The sequence below is a fragment of the Pelophylax lessonae genome (genome assembly GCF_965119305.1).
Source record: "Pelophylax lessonae genome assembly, chromosome: 4".
In the NCBI taxonomy this organism is placed as follows: domain Eukaryota; kingdom Metazoa; phylum Chordata; class Amphibia; order Anura; family Ranidae; genus Pelophylax; species Pelophylax lessonae.
In genome coordinates, this window is record NC_138771.1 from 492,232,358 (window position 1) to 492,252,288 (window position 19,931).

At 44.8% G+C, this 19,931-nt stretch overlaps 1 protein-coding gene across 1 annotated transcript in view; it reads left to right on the forward strand.

Annotated features, from left to right (window-relative positions):
* LOC309553688 (protein mono-ADP-ribosyltransferase PARP12-like) overlaps positions 1-19,931 on the forward strand; it is a 95,761-nt gene that overhangs the window by 26,740 nt on the left and 49,090 nt on the right. Inside the window, exon 2 of the mRNA XM_082255039.1 lies at positions 18,338-18,461. Coding sequence (XP_082111165.1) covers positions 18,340-18,461 — 122 coding nt within the window. The 5' untranslated portion in view covers positions 18,338-18,339. The remainder of the gene's footprint in view (positions 1-18,337; positions 18,462-19,931) is intronic.

Genomic DNA, 19,931 nt, shown 5'->3' on the forward strand with positions numbered 1-19,931 from the left:
AAGTTGCATGGGCAGGACAAGTAATAGTTGACATGTTTGCAAGTTAGGCAGTTCAGTTTTTAACATTGAAACATCCCTTTAATGGACAGGAAGGTAACTGTTGGGTGTTGGGGGGGGGGCGGGTTGTTTGTTTTTTTTTTTTTTTTTGTTTTGTTTCCATACTACTAGGAGCAATTTTTTTCTCTTAAGGTTGTGGGCTCATCCTGTACGAGATCTTGTCTGTGATAGAGGACTTCAGATGGGGGTCTTCTTGGTGCATACCCCCAATGTTTCCAGAAAATATTTTCCATTCTCCTGTATTGTGTGTGGATTGTGTGTGCGCTGCCATTACCCACTTCTCCTCGGACACTCAGGGAGTCTGTCTACAGGGACCCCTTACTTCTTAATATCTGCATACAACTTATCCCTATTGGGAATCTACTGATGGTGATATGCAAGACTACGCCCCCTGTTGCTGACTGATCTTTGGGATCCTTGAGGGAATTCTCTGGATAGGTGCGGCCACCCTTGCTGCTACAATTATTTCCACCTTGCTCCTTAATCACTACTAATCTCTGGTTCCTTAGTCTGACATGGAACAATAACATGTATCCAGCCACTTGGCAGAGTACACAGTCAAAGGAGTAGGAGCACAGCAGTCCTTTGGAAGCACAGGTTTTTACCTGTCTGTTTTTAATAATTCCTGTGGCTTTCCTCTCTTTCGTCTCATCTAGGATGTCTGTGTCTGAGATCTTTTTCCTTTGGACCACTGAGAAAGGCGTTTGACCGAAACGTGTCTGGTCTCCTTCGGATATCTCAGCCATCCCTAGCCTCTGAGATGTAACCTATGGCCACTTGCTTTTAGCGTTTTGTTCATCATATCATGTTTTCCTGTTATATAATTTTGTACTATACTTGTTAAATAAATATTTAAATACACTTATTACTCAAGTCCTGGTCATTGCCATTTAAAGTCCCACCCTCTAGGGGAGCTGTCTTTTGGTCTGTGTGTGGACTTGCGTTTGTGAATTGCAGGGGTTGGGATGTAGTGTTAGGTTTGGACTTCAATTGCATCAGATGGTTATTCAGACTATTTTGATAGAATTTGAAGGCCTCCTGAACCAGTTCTGGATGGTATCCTTTTTCTTCAAACTTTTTTTTTTTTTCAAAAGGTTTCCTTTGGAGAGTGGTCTTCCTCTCGTGTAAAGTTATGTCGGAGTCTGCAGAAATGGCTTTTCAGTATTTTAGCCGTCCATCTCGGGTGGTGACAGCTCTGGAATTGGAGATAGTAATTGCCCGAGGTGAGTTTGATGTAATTTTTAGCATATATAACCATGTCCATATGGCAAAGTTCAAGACGCAGAAAGGCTAGATTGGATCACAAATGTACGTGAATGACAACCCTTAGTTATTGAAATTGCAGTGTGTGACAAAGGACTCGACGCAGGGGCGGACTGACCATTCGAGGATTAGGGCACTGCCCGAGGGCCCAGGGTCAGTAGGGGGCCCCATGAGAGGCTACACACTACAGAAAGAAGCCAGGAACTTCCATGCAGGCTATGCTGTGGTAGATATTTAAATGCCCACTCTATGTGGCTGAGCTGCAATTTGTAGGTGGGCCTCTTCTTGCAGGCACTGTTGGATTGGTACCCGCAACTGTTTCTCTGTGAGTGGAAATTCCTCTGCCAGCGCACGCAAAAGCAGAATGCAGCATTTCTCGAAGCAAGGCCTGGAAGTGCTGCATTCTGACCGCCCTCCGTGATGGTAGTAACCTTTCCGCCATTTTTGTTTGTACCGGGGGTCTAAGTACGTTGCCACCCAGTACTGGTCCTTGCCCTTTATGCTTTTTATACGGAGGTCCCCCTTAAAACACTGGAGCATGAAGGCCCCCATTTGCACTAAACTGGAAGCAGTGTAGTGGCCTGGCTCCTGCTCATCATCCAGGATAATGTCGTCCTCGTTCTTCTACCCCCATCCACGGACAACACCAGGGATCCCAGAAGGTTTAAAGCATGCTCTTCTTGCTCCTCCTCATCCGCCCCGGGAACCATCCTCCTCTGACTCCTCTTCAGACTCCTGTTGACTTGTCTCAGATGGAGTAGCACCCCCTGGGAATTCATCCAACATTGCGACTTCCTCATCTTCCTGCTCCTGCTCCTCGATCAATGACACAACGCAATGCATGCTCCAGAAAGGAGGCGTAAGGTACGATGTCACTGATGGAGCCCTGGCCTGCGACTGACCAGTTTGGTGATCTCATCAAATGGCTGCAGAAGTCTGCATGCGTCGCGCATGAGCAGCCACTGGCGCGGTGAAAAAAACCCAAGCTACCCAGAACCTGTCCTGATGCAGAGTTCGTACAGGTAGTCGTTAACTGCATATTTCTGCTGGAACAGTCTATCAAGCATATACAAGGTTGAGTTCCATCGCGTCGGGCAGTCACAAATAAGACGCCTGACGGGCAGGTTGTGTCGCCGCTGAATGTCAGCAAGGCGAGCCATGGCTGTGTAAGATCTTCGGAAATGGCCCGAGATTTTCCACGTGTCTGTGGTCAGATGTATTTTGGCACCGACACTGTCTGCCAGAGATGCATCCACTTGCCGCTGAACAAGGCCATATAGCTCTGGAATGCCCTTCTGTGAGACATATTTCCTTCCTGGGACCTTCCATTGTGGTGTTCCAATGGCCACAAATTTACAAAAGGCCTCTGAGTCCACCGGTTGATATGTCAGTAGTTGGCGGGCTATCAGTTCTGACAAGTCAGCAGTCAACCGTTGGGCAAGAGGGTTATCCGGCGTCATTTTTTTTCGTTCCAACATTTAGGCCACAGAAGCCTGCCTTTTTCCAGAACAACGTGAGGATGGCATGATGGAAGGTGGAGTGGAGGACAATTGTGAGGAGAGAGAAGAAGAGGCTGGACAGTGAGAGCCTGGAGTGTGGGTTCTGATGGCGTTGCTCCCACTGGGCTCGGTGATGGGAATCCAGGTGCCTTCTTTAAGGGGGTCGTCCCTAGGTGACTGTTGGGCTTACCGCGACTTATGCGTTGACTGCAAAGGCTGCAGATGGCAACACTATTGTCAGCAGCAGACACATTAAAAAAAATCCTACACTGCCGAGCCATGTGTCGGCGTCCTGGGAGCGCCAGATGTGACTGTACATGGTTGATGGCTCACTCCTGATTAGGGATGATCAAACTTTTAAAGTTTGGTTCGACCAGAACACCCGAATTTTCCGAAAGTTCGGTTTGGATTCCTGAACTCCATTGAAATCAATGGGACCAGAACTTCGGGAATCAAAAAACACAACTTTGAAGCCCTAAAACCTAATAAATGCCCCTAAAAATGCCTAGGGTTCTGGGTCATGCCCCAGGGACTATGAATTGGGCAAAAAAAGTTCTTAAAAATTGATAGAGAGGCAATTATTGAAAAAATTATTGAAAAAGGAAAAATTAGATTTCTTTGGATTTAGTGTCTGGGGGGGGGGGGGGTCTAAAGTGTACCTGTGAAGTTTCTGTAGCATGTCCAGAACCAGAATTATAGCATGCCAAACCTTCAAAAATGACTTTTTTTGCTTAACCGCGCCTTTCTTTTGCTCCTAATAAAGCAGATGTGTGTGACGCCTTTTGCAGTGGACTTAACGCTTACTACAAGAACAGGCGTTAACTTGTCACTGAGGCTTTAAGTCCACTGCAAAAGGCTTTGCTACTCTGCGTCACTCACATCTGCTTTATTTAGCGACAACTTTGGGTCGCATAACAGTGTGCATCTTGCAGGTGATTTTCACATCGCACAGTTGATAAAGCCTCAGTGACAACTATACATAAATTAAAATTCATCACAAAAAAAACTGATTATTTTTCTTAGAATTTCAGTAGCGCAGGGATGGTGTTACCCTCCTTTTATAAAGTGCAAATAAATAAAGTGCATAAATTGCATAAATAATCCAAAACATCCAACTAAGCAAAAGTCTTTGTTTATGTAGTGCCAGAGCAATACACAGTGCCTTTAATGCAGGGTCATTGGTGTCAGTTATAGGAACCACCATACAATGTCACCACCACCAGCTCTGGCACTACATAAACAAAGACTTTTGAAGGACTCCGTTTGCGCAGTGAAATTCACCTGCAAAACGCACACTGCTATGCGACCCAAAGTTGTCGCTAAATACAGCAGATGTGTGTATCGCTGCAATTTATTTTGCACAATAGCTGACTAGCAAGCACGTATACCTGCTGTAGATATATCAGCAGTGCAACGTGCTCACTAGATGGAACCCTGACACTTAAAAGTATCCCTACAAAAAAAAAAAGATTATTGAATCTATAGTGGTATATAGTACCCTAACTATACTGCATATCCCTTTCCTCACACTAAAAGAACAGCTCCATACAGCAGAAGATAATTTCTAACTGACACTGTCCCTTTAATTTTTTTTTTTTTCGCTGGATTTCTAACTACACTGACAATCTGTCTGTAAGCTGACTGCTCTTCTGCTGATATGGAGCTTTACAAGCAATCGGCTATGCAGCAAACGTTGTGTAACAAAGCAGGAGTAACACCAAATGCTTCCACTCTCTTCCACAGCCTCTGTATTACAGTGCTAGAGGTTAGGCGGGGCTATGTTATATACTGGGGGGCGTATTCACTCCTGATTGGCCTCTGGTCCCGTAGTCACTCCAATCATGTTCCTAGCAGACTCCTGCCCCCTCATTGGCTTTTACTGACGTTTCTGGGCCAGTCACTGGCTTTTAAAGCCCACTTCTTGTCCCATTGCTTTTTGGGCGGTTTTGGTGACCGAATTCCGAACTTTTACCGCAAAAGGTTTGGAATTCGGCCGAATTTCGAACACCCAATGTTCGGGTCGAACCGATGGTCGACCCGAACCATTCGATCATCCCTACTCCTGATACATTAGCAGTCTGCTGCTTTGTCCCTCCTGTACAATGTAAGTTCCGCCTCCTTCTCCTCCCTATCTGCTGGTCCATCTCTCCCTCTGAACTCCACTCCTCTTCCTCTCTTGTGGGCGCCCACGTGACGTCCATAGACACTTCATCATCTATGTCACCTTCCCCCCCCACTAACATTCGAGATCTCGGAGTAGGCAGCAACAGCTGGGACCAACCTCATTTGGCTGATCTGGTTACTGTCATCAGACTGCTGGGTGGCGGCTGTTGCTACCTCCTCTTCCTGATCCGATGCCAGGAATGGCTGCGCATCGCAAATGTCTTGTGATGGATCGGAAAATAATTCCAGTGACTCAAGCGGAGGGTATATGTTGGGGTCTTTGGGGGTGCACACAGCAGAAGTGAAGAGGGTGCAGATAGGATGAGGAGGGTGCAGAAGAGGAAGGCTGAGTGAGCCACTCAACCAAGTCTGGTGCATCCTTTGACGTAATCGAACGCACCTTCTGAAACTTCACACTTTGGCTCCGGCCTACTGCTCCTGCCCTATTTCTCGGACAATCCATCTGGGAAGCTTCTCATCAGCCCCAAAAAATAAAAAATGAATTCTGACCATGTCACCATTTTAATTCAAAAGCTATTTATATGAAGGATCCTAGAGTGTCAGAGCCCAAAAAACTCAATCCAAGGAGATCATATAGCCATGTACTTAGGATAACATTCTTGTATATTTGCCTGTTATTTCCTCCATTTTCAATTCAACTATCCACTCTTTAATAGTAGGACTAGCACTGAGTTTCCAATGTCTAGGTATAAAGCCCTGTACACACGTAGTGATCGTCGGCCGAACGATCGGCCGTCTTTTGTCCAGGGCTGTCGTGTCTGTTGAAAACTGCAAATGACTGCACACAAATTTTGTCGGCCAACAACAGCCGACTGCAGAAGTGATGTCATGTGATGGTTAACTTTCCTTGTCTTTTTTCTTTTCTGAGCATGCCCAGTCTTGCTAATCGGCTGTCTGTCGGCCGAAATCTGTACTGACTGGTGAACAATCGGCCGTTCTGGTGTTGGCCAACAAAAATTTTAATGCCTGCACGACAGATTCTGTTCGGCCGAAAATGCGCTGTCGGCTGTCGGAAGCATCATACTAACAAGCCTACAATCGGCCGATCGGTCGTCGGCCGAATATCTACGGCCGACAATCGGTACGTGTGTACGGGGCTTAAGTATTCGCGCTGTGGAGAGGAGAAACAAAGCAATCCCTTTTTAGTCTCTCCCTTGGAGCCCAAATAAATAGGCAATCGGCCATTTCTGTAGATTTCTGATTATAATATACCAGTAACAAGCGAGCAAATTTGGAACACCGACTCCCAGAATGTTAGAACCCGGGGGAAAGTCCACCATATGTTGATCATTGTGCCTTTATCCCCCCCCCCCCCCCCTCAGTGCCAACACCTATCAGGGTAATTTGAGGATGTTCTCTGAAGCCTCACAGGGCATCTTTACCACCTGGATAGTATTTTATAGTTCTTCTTCTCTTGTATATTGTATATATGTTGAGAGACTTGAATTAAAGGTTAGGAAGAATGACTTCTTCCAATCTACTGTGGTGAGCCAATGGGCCAATTCCCTCTCCAAATCTCTGGTGTTGTATGGATAGTTAGAAAATGCATGGGATAACCGTATACCATATATTTTAGAAATAGTGTGAGAACACTCTGAAAGCCCAGTGCAAAGGGATTCAAATGGAGTTAAGTTCCTATAAAGTGAACCCTTGTTTGATAATTTGTGTGTAAAAGTGCTGAAGCTGAAAATAATGAAGCTAACAACCCAGATAGTTACATTCTGTGATTGCTATTGCATTTAAATGCTTGAAGTCCCTTAGTTGTAAGCGCTTGCTTGATTGGTGAGGGAGCAAAAGGTGTCCATCTTAGGAACCTAAAATGGGTAAAGTTTTGCTGATCTTTTTGTAGCCTTCACCTTTCTTGAGTAAAGAAATTATTTTCTTTCTCAGGCCTTGTGACATTTCTTTTCAATGTTGTGCCATTGCTGGCAGCATTAAATGGGAAAGGGTTTTCTTAACCACTTGCCGACCGCCGCAAGTACATATACTGCGGCGGTCAGCCCCTCACAGGCAGTGACGTACCGGTACTGATTACTGTAGAAATGTCACTGGTAAGTGTCAAAAATGTCAGTCAAGGGTCCAATCTGTCCGCCCCAATGTCACCGTACCGCAAAAAAAAACGCAGATCGCCGCCATTACGCGTTAAAAAAAAAAAAAACAACAAAAATCTTTCCCTTTGTTAGTAAACGCGATAACTTTTGCTCAAACCAATCAAATCAAAATACGCTTTTTGCGATTTTTTTTTTTTTTTTCCAAACATATGTAGCATAAAACAAATTGGCCGAAAATGTAAAAAAAATTTAGATTTTTACATTTTTTTGGGGGGGGGGGGGGAATTTCATATAAAAAAAATGTGAAAAATATTGTTATTTTTGCAAAATTGGTGCTCTTTTTTTGTTTATAGCGCATGATCAAAAATTGCACAGGTGATCACATATCACCAAAAGAAAGCTCTGTTTGTGGGAAAAAAAGGACGTCAAATTTGTTTAGGTACAGCGTCGCACGACCGCGCAATTGTCCGTTAAAGTCACGCAGTGCCGAATTGCAAAATACCCCCTGGTCTTTCAGCAGCCAAATCCTCCGGGGCTTAAGTGGTTAAAGGAGTTGTAAAGGCAGGAAGGTGTTTTTTTTTTTTTTCCTTACACATTCTATGCATTAAGATAAAAAAAACCTGTGTGTAGCAGCAGCCTCCCCAGCACCCATCGTTAGACCAAATGCTGGTGAAGTGGATCCTGGGTTTCTTCTGGTGCATGACAATGCCCAGCCTCATGTGGCGTGAGTATGTAGCCAGTTCCTGGAGGATGAACCATTGAAAGGCCCCCCCACTCGCCTGACCTAAATCCAAAAAAACACATCTTGGACATTGTTTTGGTCCATCCAACGCTGCCAGTTTGCACCTCAGTCTGTTCAGGAGCTAAGTGATGTCCAGATCTGGGAGGAAATCTCCCAGGACACCATCCATCATCGCATTAGGAGCATGCCCTGGCATTGTCAGGCATGCATACAAGCACAGTAGTAAGACGTTTAGTTGCTGCAATGAAATTTCTGCAAATGATAAGAAAAGGGGCATCATTTTGTGCCCCTTTTACTCATGGGATCGTGGCAGGGATAATTAATTCATGGGGTCAGTTTTGGCGGGTCACAGGATGAGGTAAAACGCTGTTGCTGGGGAAAAGGTCAGTTGACCTTTTTCCTGGGGTTAAGCAGGCTCCTGTTCCCGCTCAAATCTGGCCTTGTATCTGGGGAGATTAGGTCAGATTCCCACTGTTCCCACTCAAAATTCCCGCCTAAATACAAGCCAGTTCTGTCCAGAACCCCCGTTTTTAGGGCTATTTAACCTTCCTAGCGGTATTCCCGAGTGTGGCTCGGGGTTAAATTTCAGTGCCAAAAGCGGTAACTCCGAGCCACACTCGGGGTACCGCTAGGAAGATCGCTGGATCCTGGTAGAGGGGTTACTTACCTTGTCACCGGGATCCAGCGATGTATCCCGGCGGTGTGTGGCGGCGGATCTTCCTCCCAATGCTCTGTGTGCCCGGGCTTCCATCTCCTGCGACGTGACGTTCGCAGGGGGGTGGAACTGGTGGCAAATTCAAATGTAAAACACACTGATACAATTCAAAATAAAATAAATTCACATTAGTTTGCCCCCCAGTGCCCTTTTCTGCAGTTTTACTGTACTTATATATATATATGTATATGTATGTGTGTGTATATATGTGTATGTATAGGTGTGTACATACATACTTATTTATAGTTTTTTATTATATTATCATTTCTGATTTTGTGTTTCAAACTTTATCATACCCGAGATGTTAGTGGCGTAGCGTGGGGCGGCCGCACCGGGCGCAACATATGGGGGGGCGCATCTGCAGTGTCACTCTGTCTGACTCTGACATACACAGTTCACACACTGTCTGCGGCTGCCTCCATCTTTAGGCTGGGAGATGTCCAGCGCGGCTGCCCTATGGCTGAAAATGGCAGGGCGGGGGGGGGGCTTGACTGTGCCTCACCTGTCCATTGGTGTAGGGTGGGGTGGCGCAAGCCAAACCCCGCCTATGCTGCCTTTCCTCTGAGCTCAGTCAGTTTAGCAGCGAGTGAGTCAGCAGCTTGGTGCTGTCAGAGTCAGCAACAGTGGCGGCTGGTGCGTTGGGGGCGCAGGGGCGCCGCCCCCCCATCCATGCATCCTGTCCCCTAACATACATGCCGGGCGCATGGAGCTCAATGGGGTTTTTGTTTTTTTTTAATCACCTGATTAGAGCCAGAGGCTCTAATAGGCTTCAGAAAAGAGTGGACCCGGGGCCGAACCCATTGTATTACAATAGTGAATAAAAATTCGCTATTGTCACACGGATCCTCCTCCTGGCCAATCAGGAAGCGGGTCCAAAACCCGCTTCCTGATTGGCCGAAAGGCGAACGCATGCCATTGGCCGAGGAGGAGGCAGGAGGACTCAAGGAGACACGGGGAACTGAGGAGAAGCTGCCGCTGCAGGGAAGTCTCTCTGCATTGAAGGGGGCACGCTGGTCACTCTGCATTGAAAGGGGGTATGCTGGTCACTCTGCATTGAATGGGGGCATGGCACGCTGGTCACTCTGCTTTGAATGGGGGCATGAATGGGGGCATGCTGGTCTCTCTGCATTGAAGGGGGCACGATGGTCATTCTGCATTGAAAGGGGGCACGCTGGTTATTCTGCATTGAAAGGGGGCACGCTGGTCTCTCTGCATTGAAAGGGGGCACGCTGGTCTCTCTGCATTTAAAGGGGGCATACTGGTCTCTCTGCATTGAAAGGGGGCACGCTGATCTCTCTGCATTGAATTGCATCAGTATTTTCATAACAAACAATACATGTGCTTAGGGGGTAAGGCTTTCTTTAACTAATCTAGTGGAAGAGACTTGAGTGCTAAAATCCCACGGGTTAGGGGGCGCAAATTACTTGCCTTGCCCTGGGTGCTGACAACCCACGCTACGCCACTGAGATGTTATAAAGAACGCACAGAAAAAAAAAATCATATGTAAATAGTTGGTTTGGGCTGCTCATTCTTAAGAATTACATGCAAAATAATGGTACCGCTTTCAGCACCTAAAATCCGAAAGAATCATACCGCCAGGGAGGTTAAGGGGGTCTCTCAGTAGCCGGGGCTCAGCCGTCTCATTGGAACGGAGCCTTGGTGTTCCCCTTCCCCCCTCCCCTTTTGTTTGTCGCGGCCAGTATTATTTTTTGTAGGGTCACCTTTGTGTAATGCAAAGGGGGACAATATGTATACTCTTTTGTATGAGTGCAAGTTAAATTTGTAATTTTTGCATTGGATAATTTTATTTAAGTTTATGGGTCGTAGTGGCCGGGTTGTTTCAGTATATTATATATTATAATGTTGTTGAAGTTTTATTACGTTTATTTTGAATAAACAATAAACGGCTGCGGCCTTAAAATTTTTCCAACCTAAAGTTGTGCAGTGTCTCATTATTATAATTGTAATAGTACTATTAGTAATGGTATAAGAAATCCTGTCGGCTATCCCATTGACTAGCCTACTGCATTTTTTTCACTTTGATTTTCGGCGTGTCTCTGAATTCAGCTCTATGTAGGTTGATCATTTTCATTTCCATCAAACAATGTGGCATCCTTTTGTTCCTAATACATTACCCAGTCCAAATCAGTATAGATATCCAGCATGATATTTTTCCCCTTTGAGATCTGATGGGTTTTCAAAGTGTTCCTTTTTGAGCATTGTGTATATACACTATATGTACACAATGGAATCACAGATGCATGGAATTTTTTTGTGTGTGTATGTATGTGTGTATGTATGTATGTATGTATATAGAATTATACACACAGTATCTCACGCAAGTACACCCCTCACATTTTTGTAAATATTTTATTCTATCTTTTCATGTGACAAAACTGAAGAAATTACACCTTGCTACAATGTATAGTAGTGAGTGTACAGCTCATATAACAGTGTCAATTTGCTGTCCCCTCAAATTAACTGAACACACAGCCATGCTACAGTTCTGACACTCGGAGCAGTCGGCAGCACTGTGCTTAACCACTTCCATACAGAGCAGTTACACCCCCTTCCTGCCCAGACCAATTTTCAGCTTTCGGCGCTCTCACACTTTGAATGATAATTGCTCAGTCATACGCTGTACCCAATCCTTTTTTCACACAAATAGAGCTTTCTTTTGGTAGCATTTAATCACCACTGAGTTTTTTTATTTTTTTGCGATATAAGTGCAAAAAGAGCGAAAATTTTGAAAAAAAAAAAAACACATTTTGTTTTAGTTTCTATTATATAATATTGCAAATAAGTATTTTTTTTTTTTTTTCAAAAATTTGGGCCAAAATGTATACTTCTACATATCTTTGGTAAAAATAATCCAAATTAGTGGTTATTATTTAGTCTGTGTGAAACTTATAGAGTCTACAAGCTATGGTGCCAATCATTGAAAATTGATCACACCTGATATACCAACTGCCTATCTCATTTCTTGAGGCCCTGAAATGTCCGGACAGTACAAATACCCCCCAAATGACCCCTTTTTGGAAAGTAGACATTCCAGGGAATTTAGTAAGAGGCATGGTGAGTTTTTTGAAGTTGTAATTTTTTCCCACAATTCTTGGGAAAATCAAGAAATACATTTTTGTTTTTTTTTACACAAAATTGTCATAATAAGACTTTTATACAGCCTGGCCACATACAGAGGCCCAACATTCAAGGAGCACCGTCAGGTGTTCTAGGATCATAAATTACATATATAATTTCATTACAACCAGTCACACTTTTGAAGGCCCTGGAACCCCAGGACAATGGAAATCCCCACAAAATGACCCCATTTTGGAAAGCAAACACCCCAACATATAATCTAGGAGGCATGGGCTGCAGATAGGTACTCGGGTACTCTGTGGGCTGCAGACAGGTACTCGGGTACACTGATCGGCTTCAGAAAGGTACTCGGGTACTCTGATGAGCTTCAGAGAAGTACTTGGGTATTCTGATGGGCTAGAGACAGGTACTCGGGCACTCTGGGCTGGAGACAGGTACTTGGGTACTCCGATGACAGGTACTCAAAGTACCCCAGTACCTGTCATCTGAGTACCCGAGTACCTGTCGTCGGAGTACCCGAGTACCTGTCACCAGCCCATCAGAGTACCCGAGTACCTGTCACCAGCCCATCAGAGTACACGAGTACCTGTCACCAGCCCATCAGAGTACCCGTGTACCTGTCATCAGAGTACCTGATGGGCTGGTGACAGGTACTCGGGTACTCTGATGGGCTGGTGACCGGTACTCGGGTACTTTGATGGGCTGGTGACAGGTACTTTGATGGGCTAGTGACAGGTACTTTGATGGGCTAGTGACAGGTCCTCTTTATTGGGGGGGCAATCAGTGCGCTTTGGAGTGCACTGTAATCGGTAACTAGTTGTTACCACAATCTCCTCCTCACACAGGATAAGTGTGTGAGGAGGAGAACACGGTAACAGCTAGGTGCCATGTTCTATGTTGACATTCTGTGACCGGCTGTAATTGACAGCCGGTCACGTGGTAAAAAGCCAATTTCATTGGCTCTTTACCTAGATCGGGGATGGGCTCTGTCCAAGGGACGAGCCTCGTCCCCGATCGCCGTAATGCACGCCCCCGGGGGCGCGCATTGCAGAGAGATTGAGCGGCTCGTGCTGGAGCCGCTCATGTGATCGGCTGTGATTGACACAGCCGATCACGTGGTAAACAGCCATTTTTCATTGGCTGTTTACCTTGATCGGGGATGGGCTATTTCCGAGGGATGAGCCTCATCGCCGAGCTGTGCGCCTCTGGGGGCGCGCAGTAGCGGCGAGAGCGGGCCGCCGTCATGACGTCGGCCCGGATCGACAAAAGCTTCCTGCCGCTGTCATTTTACAATGACACAGTATGGAAGTGGTTAAAAAAAAAAAAAAAAGCACAGGAATACCTACCATTTTGCATTTGTGAGAGAGCAGGGAGTGGGGGCATTTGTGAGAAAGCTGGGGGGGAGCAATAGTAAGAGAGGAGGAGGGAATTGGTGAGAGAGCTGGGGGGGAACTAGCAACAGAGGGGGGAGGTAAGAGAGCTGGGGGGGGCCATTAGTAAGAGAGGAGGGAGGAATTGGTGAGAGAGCTAGGGGGCATTAGTAAGAAAAGAGGGAGGAATTGAGGAGAGAGCTGGGGGGGGCGGCATAAGTAACATAGGAGGGGGGAATTGGTGAGAGAGCTGTAGTGGGGCATTAGTAAGAGAGCTGGGGGGCATAAGTAAGCGAGGAGGGGAAGCATTGCTGAGCAAGCTGGGGGGGCATTGGTGAGAGACCTGGGAGGGGGGGCATTAGTGCAAGCTGGGGGAGGGAGCATTAGTGAGAGAGCTGGATTTTATTTAACCATGCCCCTCAAGCCCCTCCCTCTACTAAGACTTTGCCCACACCCACATTTTGCCGCTACGCTTGCCGCAGCTCACTTGCAACCTCAGGTGTCCCTCATTCTGAAGTTCAAAAGTTGGGAGGTATGCAATGCACCTCCCATGCACATTTGCAAGAGTTATTTTATTAGTATCTAATGAAGTTAAAGAAATAAGACCTAGCCCCCCTGGAAAATATATTAGTGATGGTGTAACTAGAGGGGAGCCCAGACCTTACATTGCACATTATGGCAACATCTCTGGGGAGTTAGTTCTGTTGGAGATACAACAACTTTAAGCTTAGTCTATTGCAGTTCATAAATAGGAAACTAGAGGTTGCTAATGCTTAGTGATATGCTATGCATTCTCTATGATGTGTTGTCATTTCCTGTACACTGCACTGTACTGTACTTGTTGGTTATCTCTTCCTGACTGTTGTTCTCATTACAATGAGGTGACATATTTGATTTCTGTGTTATGTTCCAATAAAGAAGCCAGGTCCTGTTACTCCACAATGTCTGATCTGAATGGACTCCGCTGCACCCAGTGATCGCACTCTGCAACAGGTTATGGGCCCAGGATCCGGATAAAGATCGACATAAGGAAGCTTTCCAGTGACATCTCCTATAGACAAGTAAGACTGTTTATATATAAAGGAGGGAAAAATGTCTGGAAACTCAGAACTTAAACTCTCAGTGGCCAAGCTGAACAATGACAATTATCAGCTATGGAAGTTTAAAGTGGAAATGCTATTATCTAGAGATGACATATACGCCATGAGGACACAGCGAAAGGCATGTGGGATGTGCTGAATAGACAGCATGAAAGATCCAGTTTAAACAGCAAGCTGTTTCTACTGCGGAAACTTTACAGAATGAGACTTGGCACAGAACAGGGCATGCAGGCGCATATAAATGCAATGCTGGAAGTGATTGCGCAACTCAGATCAATCGGGGAGAATATAACAGACAGCCACGCAGCAGCCATGTTGTTATGCAGTTTGCCCGATAAATATACTGCACTGATCAATGCACTGGAGACACGGCCTGAGACAGATCTGACACTAACATTCGTAAAAACTAGGCTCATAGATGAGTATCAGAGAAGAAAGGAATTAGTGCATGACTCCACAGAAACCGACACCAGAACCGCTCTTAAAGCTACAGACACAAGGTTACACAGAAAAGAGACCAGAGTGTGTTTCAGATGTCACAAACCGGGACACATAAAGAAAGACTGTACTATATGGAAAGCAGAGCAAAGAAGACAGCGTCCCTCTTATGCTAAACAAAAGGTCAAAGCCATAATCAATGATCCATGGGAAGGAAACTGGAATGCCACATTTAAAGCGACAGGCAACCATAAATGTCAAGGCTGGTGCATCGATTCGGGGGCAACCAGTCACATGACGAGTGATAGAATTTTTTTCACAGAACTTGATCTGAACAACAAAGAAACTATTTATCTTGCAGATGGAAGCAAAATACATGCAGAAGGATATGGGCATGGAACCCTTGTATGCCCTGATGATGCGGGACACAACCTAGCCATACCAGTGAAAGATGTGCTTTATGTTCCTAATCTAGAAGGAGGACTCTTATCTGTGAAGCGTCTAACAGCCAGAGGACTCGCTGTAACATTCCAAGGTGACAAGTGTTCAATCCTAAACGGCAACCAGACAGTAGCAAGTGCCAAGCTGGATGATCATCTATATCACCTCGACACAGTGAAGGAAAAGGTGAGACTATGCACACACAAGCACAATGACTGTATACATATATGGCACAGACGTTTATGTCACAGACACCCAGAATGCATACAGGAACTACAGAGGAGGAATCTTACAAGGGAACTAACAATATCCCCTTGTCCAGTTACTGTGAAGTGTGAATGTTGCATTAAATCCAAAGCTACAAGAGCAACACTTCCCAAAGTCAGTCAGAAAAGAGCTTCAAGACCACTTGACTTGGTTCACAGTGATGTGTGTGGTCCCCTAAACCCACCTACACCTGGAGGCAAAAGGTACATAGTGACTTTCATAGACGACTATTCAAGATACAGTCACCTACCTAATGCAACACGAGTGAAGTTTTTGACAAATTACAAGACTATATAATAAAGACCAGTAACAAGTTTCAGAGGAAGCCTCTCCTACTTTGGAGTGACAATGGAGGTGAATTCACAGGATATAAGATACAAGAGTACTTAAAACAGAATGGATTAGAACATCAAAAGACAGTCCCATATACACCAGAACAAAATAGAGTAGTTGAAAGAACAGAACTCTGACTGAAAAGATCAGATGTATGTTGACAGACTCTGGACTACCACAAAAATACTGGGGTGAAGCAGCTATGACAGCTACATATTTGCAGAACAGACTTCTTTCCAGAACAACCGAGAAAACTCCATATGAACTTTGGCACAATGAGAAGCCAAATGTAAAACACCTAAGAGTTTTTGGATGCAAAGCATTCATCTACATACCTGAAGAAAAATGCACCAAACTCCAAAACAGAGCATTTGAAGGTATCTTCGTTGGATACAGTGACAATGTCAAAGGTTACAGAATCCTTAATCCCAAAACAGACAAGGTTACCATTAGCAACAGCATAACTTTTGTTGAAGATTTCAGAGACAATGTAATGACAACAGTAGAAGAAAGAATAGAAGGGAAAACTGACATTGACCAGCCCATCTCTGTAACTTCTGAACAAACAGTTGAAGTGAGTGCAGACTCTACCAGTACTGAAGAGCAGACACAAGAAGGCTCAGACACAAAACCGAGATGTTCAACAAGAGAAAACAAAGGTAAACCACCTGTACATCTCTCATACAAAGCAAGTACTGCCAGTATCAACGAACCTGCAACCTGGGAAGAAATATCTCAGCTTCCAGAACAAGAAGCAAGTAAATGGATAAAGGCTACTGATGAAGAGATAAAATCCATGCATGACACTAAAACATGGACACTTACAGAACTACCATCCGGAAGAAAAGCCAAAGGCTGTAAATGGACTTTTAAAGTGAAATACAATGCAGATGGCACAATTGAGCGATACAAAGCAAGGCTAGTAGCCAAGGGCTATTCTCAAAAATACGGAGAGGACTATGACGAGACATTTGCACCAGTAGTCAAGCACACTACAATACGGACTTTACTGACAGTAGCCGTCACAAGGAAAATGCAAGTGAAACATTTTGATGTGAAAACCGCGTTTCTACATGGCGAGCTAACAGAAGAAATTTACATGGAACAGCCGCCAGGGTTCAAAGATGAACAAAGGCCAGACCTAGTATGCAAACTTCGCAGGAGTATATATGGTCTAAAGCAAGCAGCCAGAGTGTGGAATATAAAAATAAATGAAGTGCTTACACATCAAAACTTTCTGAGGAGTAAAGCAGACCCCTGCTTATACACAAAGAAATTGGGAGACAGATGGGTCTATATGCTTATTTATGTGGATGATATCCTGATTTGCTTTGAGCAAGAAGGGGATGAAGCAGAAATACTAGAAAAACTAAATAAGAACTTCAACACCAAAGATCTTGGCAACATAAAGAATTACCTCGGCATCCAGATCGAGAGAGGAAGATGGCAGCTTTCTTCTGAACCAAAGACACAAAATACAAGAAATAATTGAAATATTTGGAATGGAAGATGCCAAACCAGTACAGTCTCCTATGGAAACCAACTACCTAAAGGAGATGAATTGCCAAGATAACCCATTACCTACTAATACTCAATACAGGAAGGCAATAGGGAAATTGCTGTATCTTACCACTGCTACAAGGCCGGACATTGCAGCAACTGTTGGAATCCTATGCAGAAAGGTTTCAATGCCAAGTCAAAAGGACTTGAATGCTGTAAAGCGAATCATTCGCTATCTTAAAGGGACTTCGCACTACAAGCTAAGTTTACCAGCAAGTGATGAAAGCACCTTAACAGGATATGTAGATGCTGACTGGGCAGGAGACACCAGCGACAGGAAATCTACCAGTGGCTACTTATTTTTTCTGTCAGGAGGTGCCATCAGTTGGACTAGTAAAAAGCAACTCTGTTTCACTGTCGTCTACTGAAGCAGAATACGTTGCTGCAGCGCAGGCAAGCCAAGAAGTTATATGGCTGAGACAGCTATTAACAGACTTGGGTCAACCACAGTTGGGACCAACAGAAATCTATGAGGACAATCAAGGATGTCTCGCACTTGCACGCATGGAAGGAGTTAATTCAAGAACCAAGCACATTGATGTGAAGTTCCACTTTCTTAGGGATCTTCAAGAGCAAGGTCTTTTTGAGTTATTTTATTGCCCAACCGAGGATATGACAGCAGATATCCTTACAAAGCCTCTGACCGCTGAAAGACACTCAAGGCTTACGAAGATGGGTTTTATTAGACTAAGCCTTAGCTGTTGAGAAGGGGTGTTGGAGATACAACAACTTTAAGCTTAGTCTATTGCAGTTCATAAATAGGACACTAGAGGTCGCTAATGCTTAGTGATATGCTATGCATTCTCTATGATGTGTTGTCATTTCCTGTACACTGTACTGTACTTGTTGGTTATCTCTTCCTGTCTGTTGTTCTTATTACAATGAGGTGACATATTTGATTTCTGTGTTATGTTCCAATAAAGAAGCCAGGTCCTGTTACTCCACAATGTCTGATCTGAATGGACTCTGTGGCACCCAGTGATCGCACTCTGCAACAAGTTCCACTTTAACCATCGATCTCTGCTTCCATAGTAGCTTACTACTATGATTAGTATGTGTTTGATGCATGGGAAAAACCAAAACCCAGTAAAATATCTTACAAACATGGGGAATACACAAAATGTATGCAGAAAGAGACCTTCTTTCCTTTTTAACTACAATCTATAATATACATACATATCAAATTCTGGCATGTTTGTCTGTTTCCTTGGTCCACAGGTATGCTTCCCGACACAGACTACCACCTTCCATACCGCTGGCAGCTGTTCAATGGCACCAACTGGGAAAATCTAACAAATATGAAGGATATTGAGAGGGCTTACAGTGAACCTGGAATAGACAAGTAAGTGAACCTTTTAACCTAGGGGTCAGAATTTATTAGTAAAAATCCAACTGATACCATGTTACTTTCGAACCGTGCTAAAGTAGCTAAACTGCTTCTATTGAATATGCATTGTTGATTAAATAAAAGTGGACCCAGCCTCAAATTAATATTTCAATTCAAGTGCAGCATGCTAGGTAATGTGCCAGTGTATCAGTTCCAGGGCTTTATTGCTTTGCAGAGATCACATTATCTACAGAAAGATGGAGCGTCTTTGTTCAGTTACCATTCAAGGTCACTAACTACTCACTAACACTAACTACCAGGGTCACAACAGTCACACTGCTTCGACCGCAAAGTTGCGCAAAGTTTGCTTGTGACTTTTGTGGTTTACCATTGCAGTCTATGGCACTCAAATCCAGACTAGAGGAAAGAGCCTCGACGGTCGGGGGGGGGGGGGGGGAGAGGAGGACCCTACATGGTTTCTTGCACTGGAGCCCTGAAAGTTACACCTGTAGTATGAGCTCCATGGTTTGGTCTAAACCCAGATTTGGAAAACGGCAAAACTTAACTGGGTGTTTAGCCTAACTGAACCACCTAGCTGCACCAGGAAGTGAAACATTTCATTTACAGTTTCCCGCTTAAAGTGGAGTTCCACCCTATTTTTATACTTACCTCCATCTTCTCGCTCCGGGTCACCTGAAAAAGAAATGGATAATCGCATATTTTTTTTTTTTTTTACTTACCTCGTAGCGAAGAAAATATACTTACCTTACTTCCTCCTTCCTCCTTCCTCGGCCGCGGCCCGTCGTCACTTCCTGGCTCTGCAATGATTCCTGGGAGCTGAACGTCATAGCTCCCAGGAATCATTGCGCCTGCACCGGCCCCGACGTCAGTTCCGGGGCGCACGCGTCATCCCCTTCTAAACAGCTTCTGGGCATGCCCAGAAGCTGTAGAGGGATGACGCGCGCGACCCGGAAGTGAAGTCGGGGCCGGCGCAGAGCATTGTGGGACCAAAGAAGGCGGAAGAGGACGCCGAAGGGGATCTCGCTGGCTTCAAGCTGCCCACATCTGAGATGGCAGCGCTGGACAAGACGTCTGCAAGGTAAGTATTTGTCCTAACAGGTAAGTGCAACCCGGGACAGATCAGAGGCTAGCCATTGTGGAATGTACTAGCCCTGACTGTCCCGGGGGTATTAAAAAAAAAAAAAAAATCCAGGGTGGAACTCCGCTTTAAGCTGGTTGTTCAGTTTCTGATAGCTGATGGCTCCCTTAAACCCAATGATGTATCCCTACCCGACCCATTCAGCTGTCAGCCAGAGATTTTCAGCTGATGTTACAGAGAAACCTGAATAGTCATGTCCATATTTGATCAATGACCTCATTGAGGATAAGTGTCTGCTCTAAATGAGGGAATCTTTGGCTCTGTTTCCAAACATTATAAAGGATCCAGGAGCTGTCATTTTACAGGCAATTTATATTACATTTGTT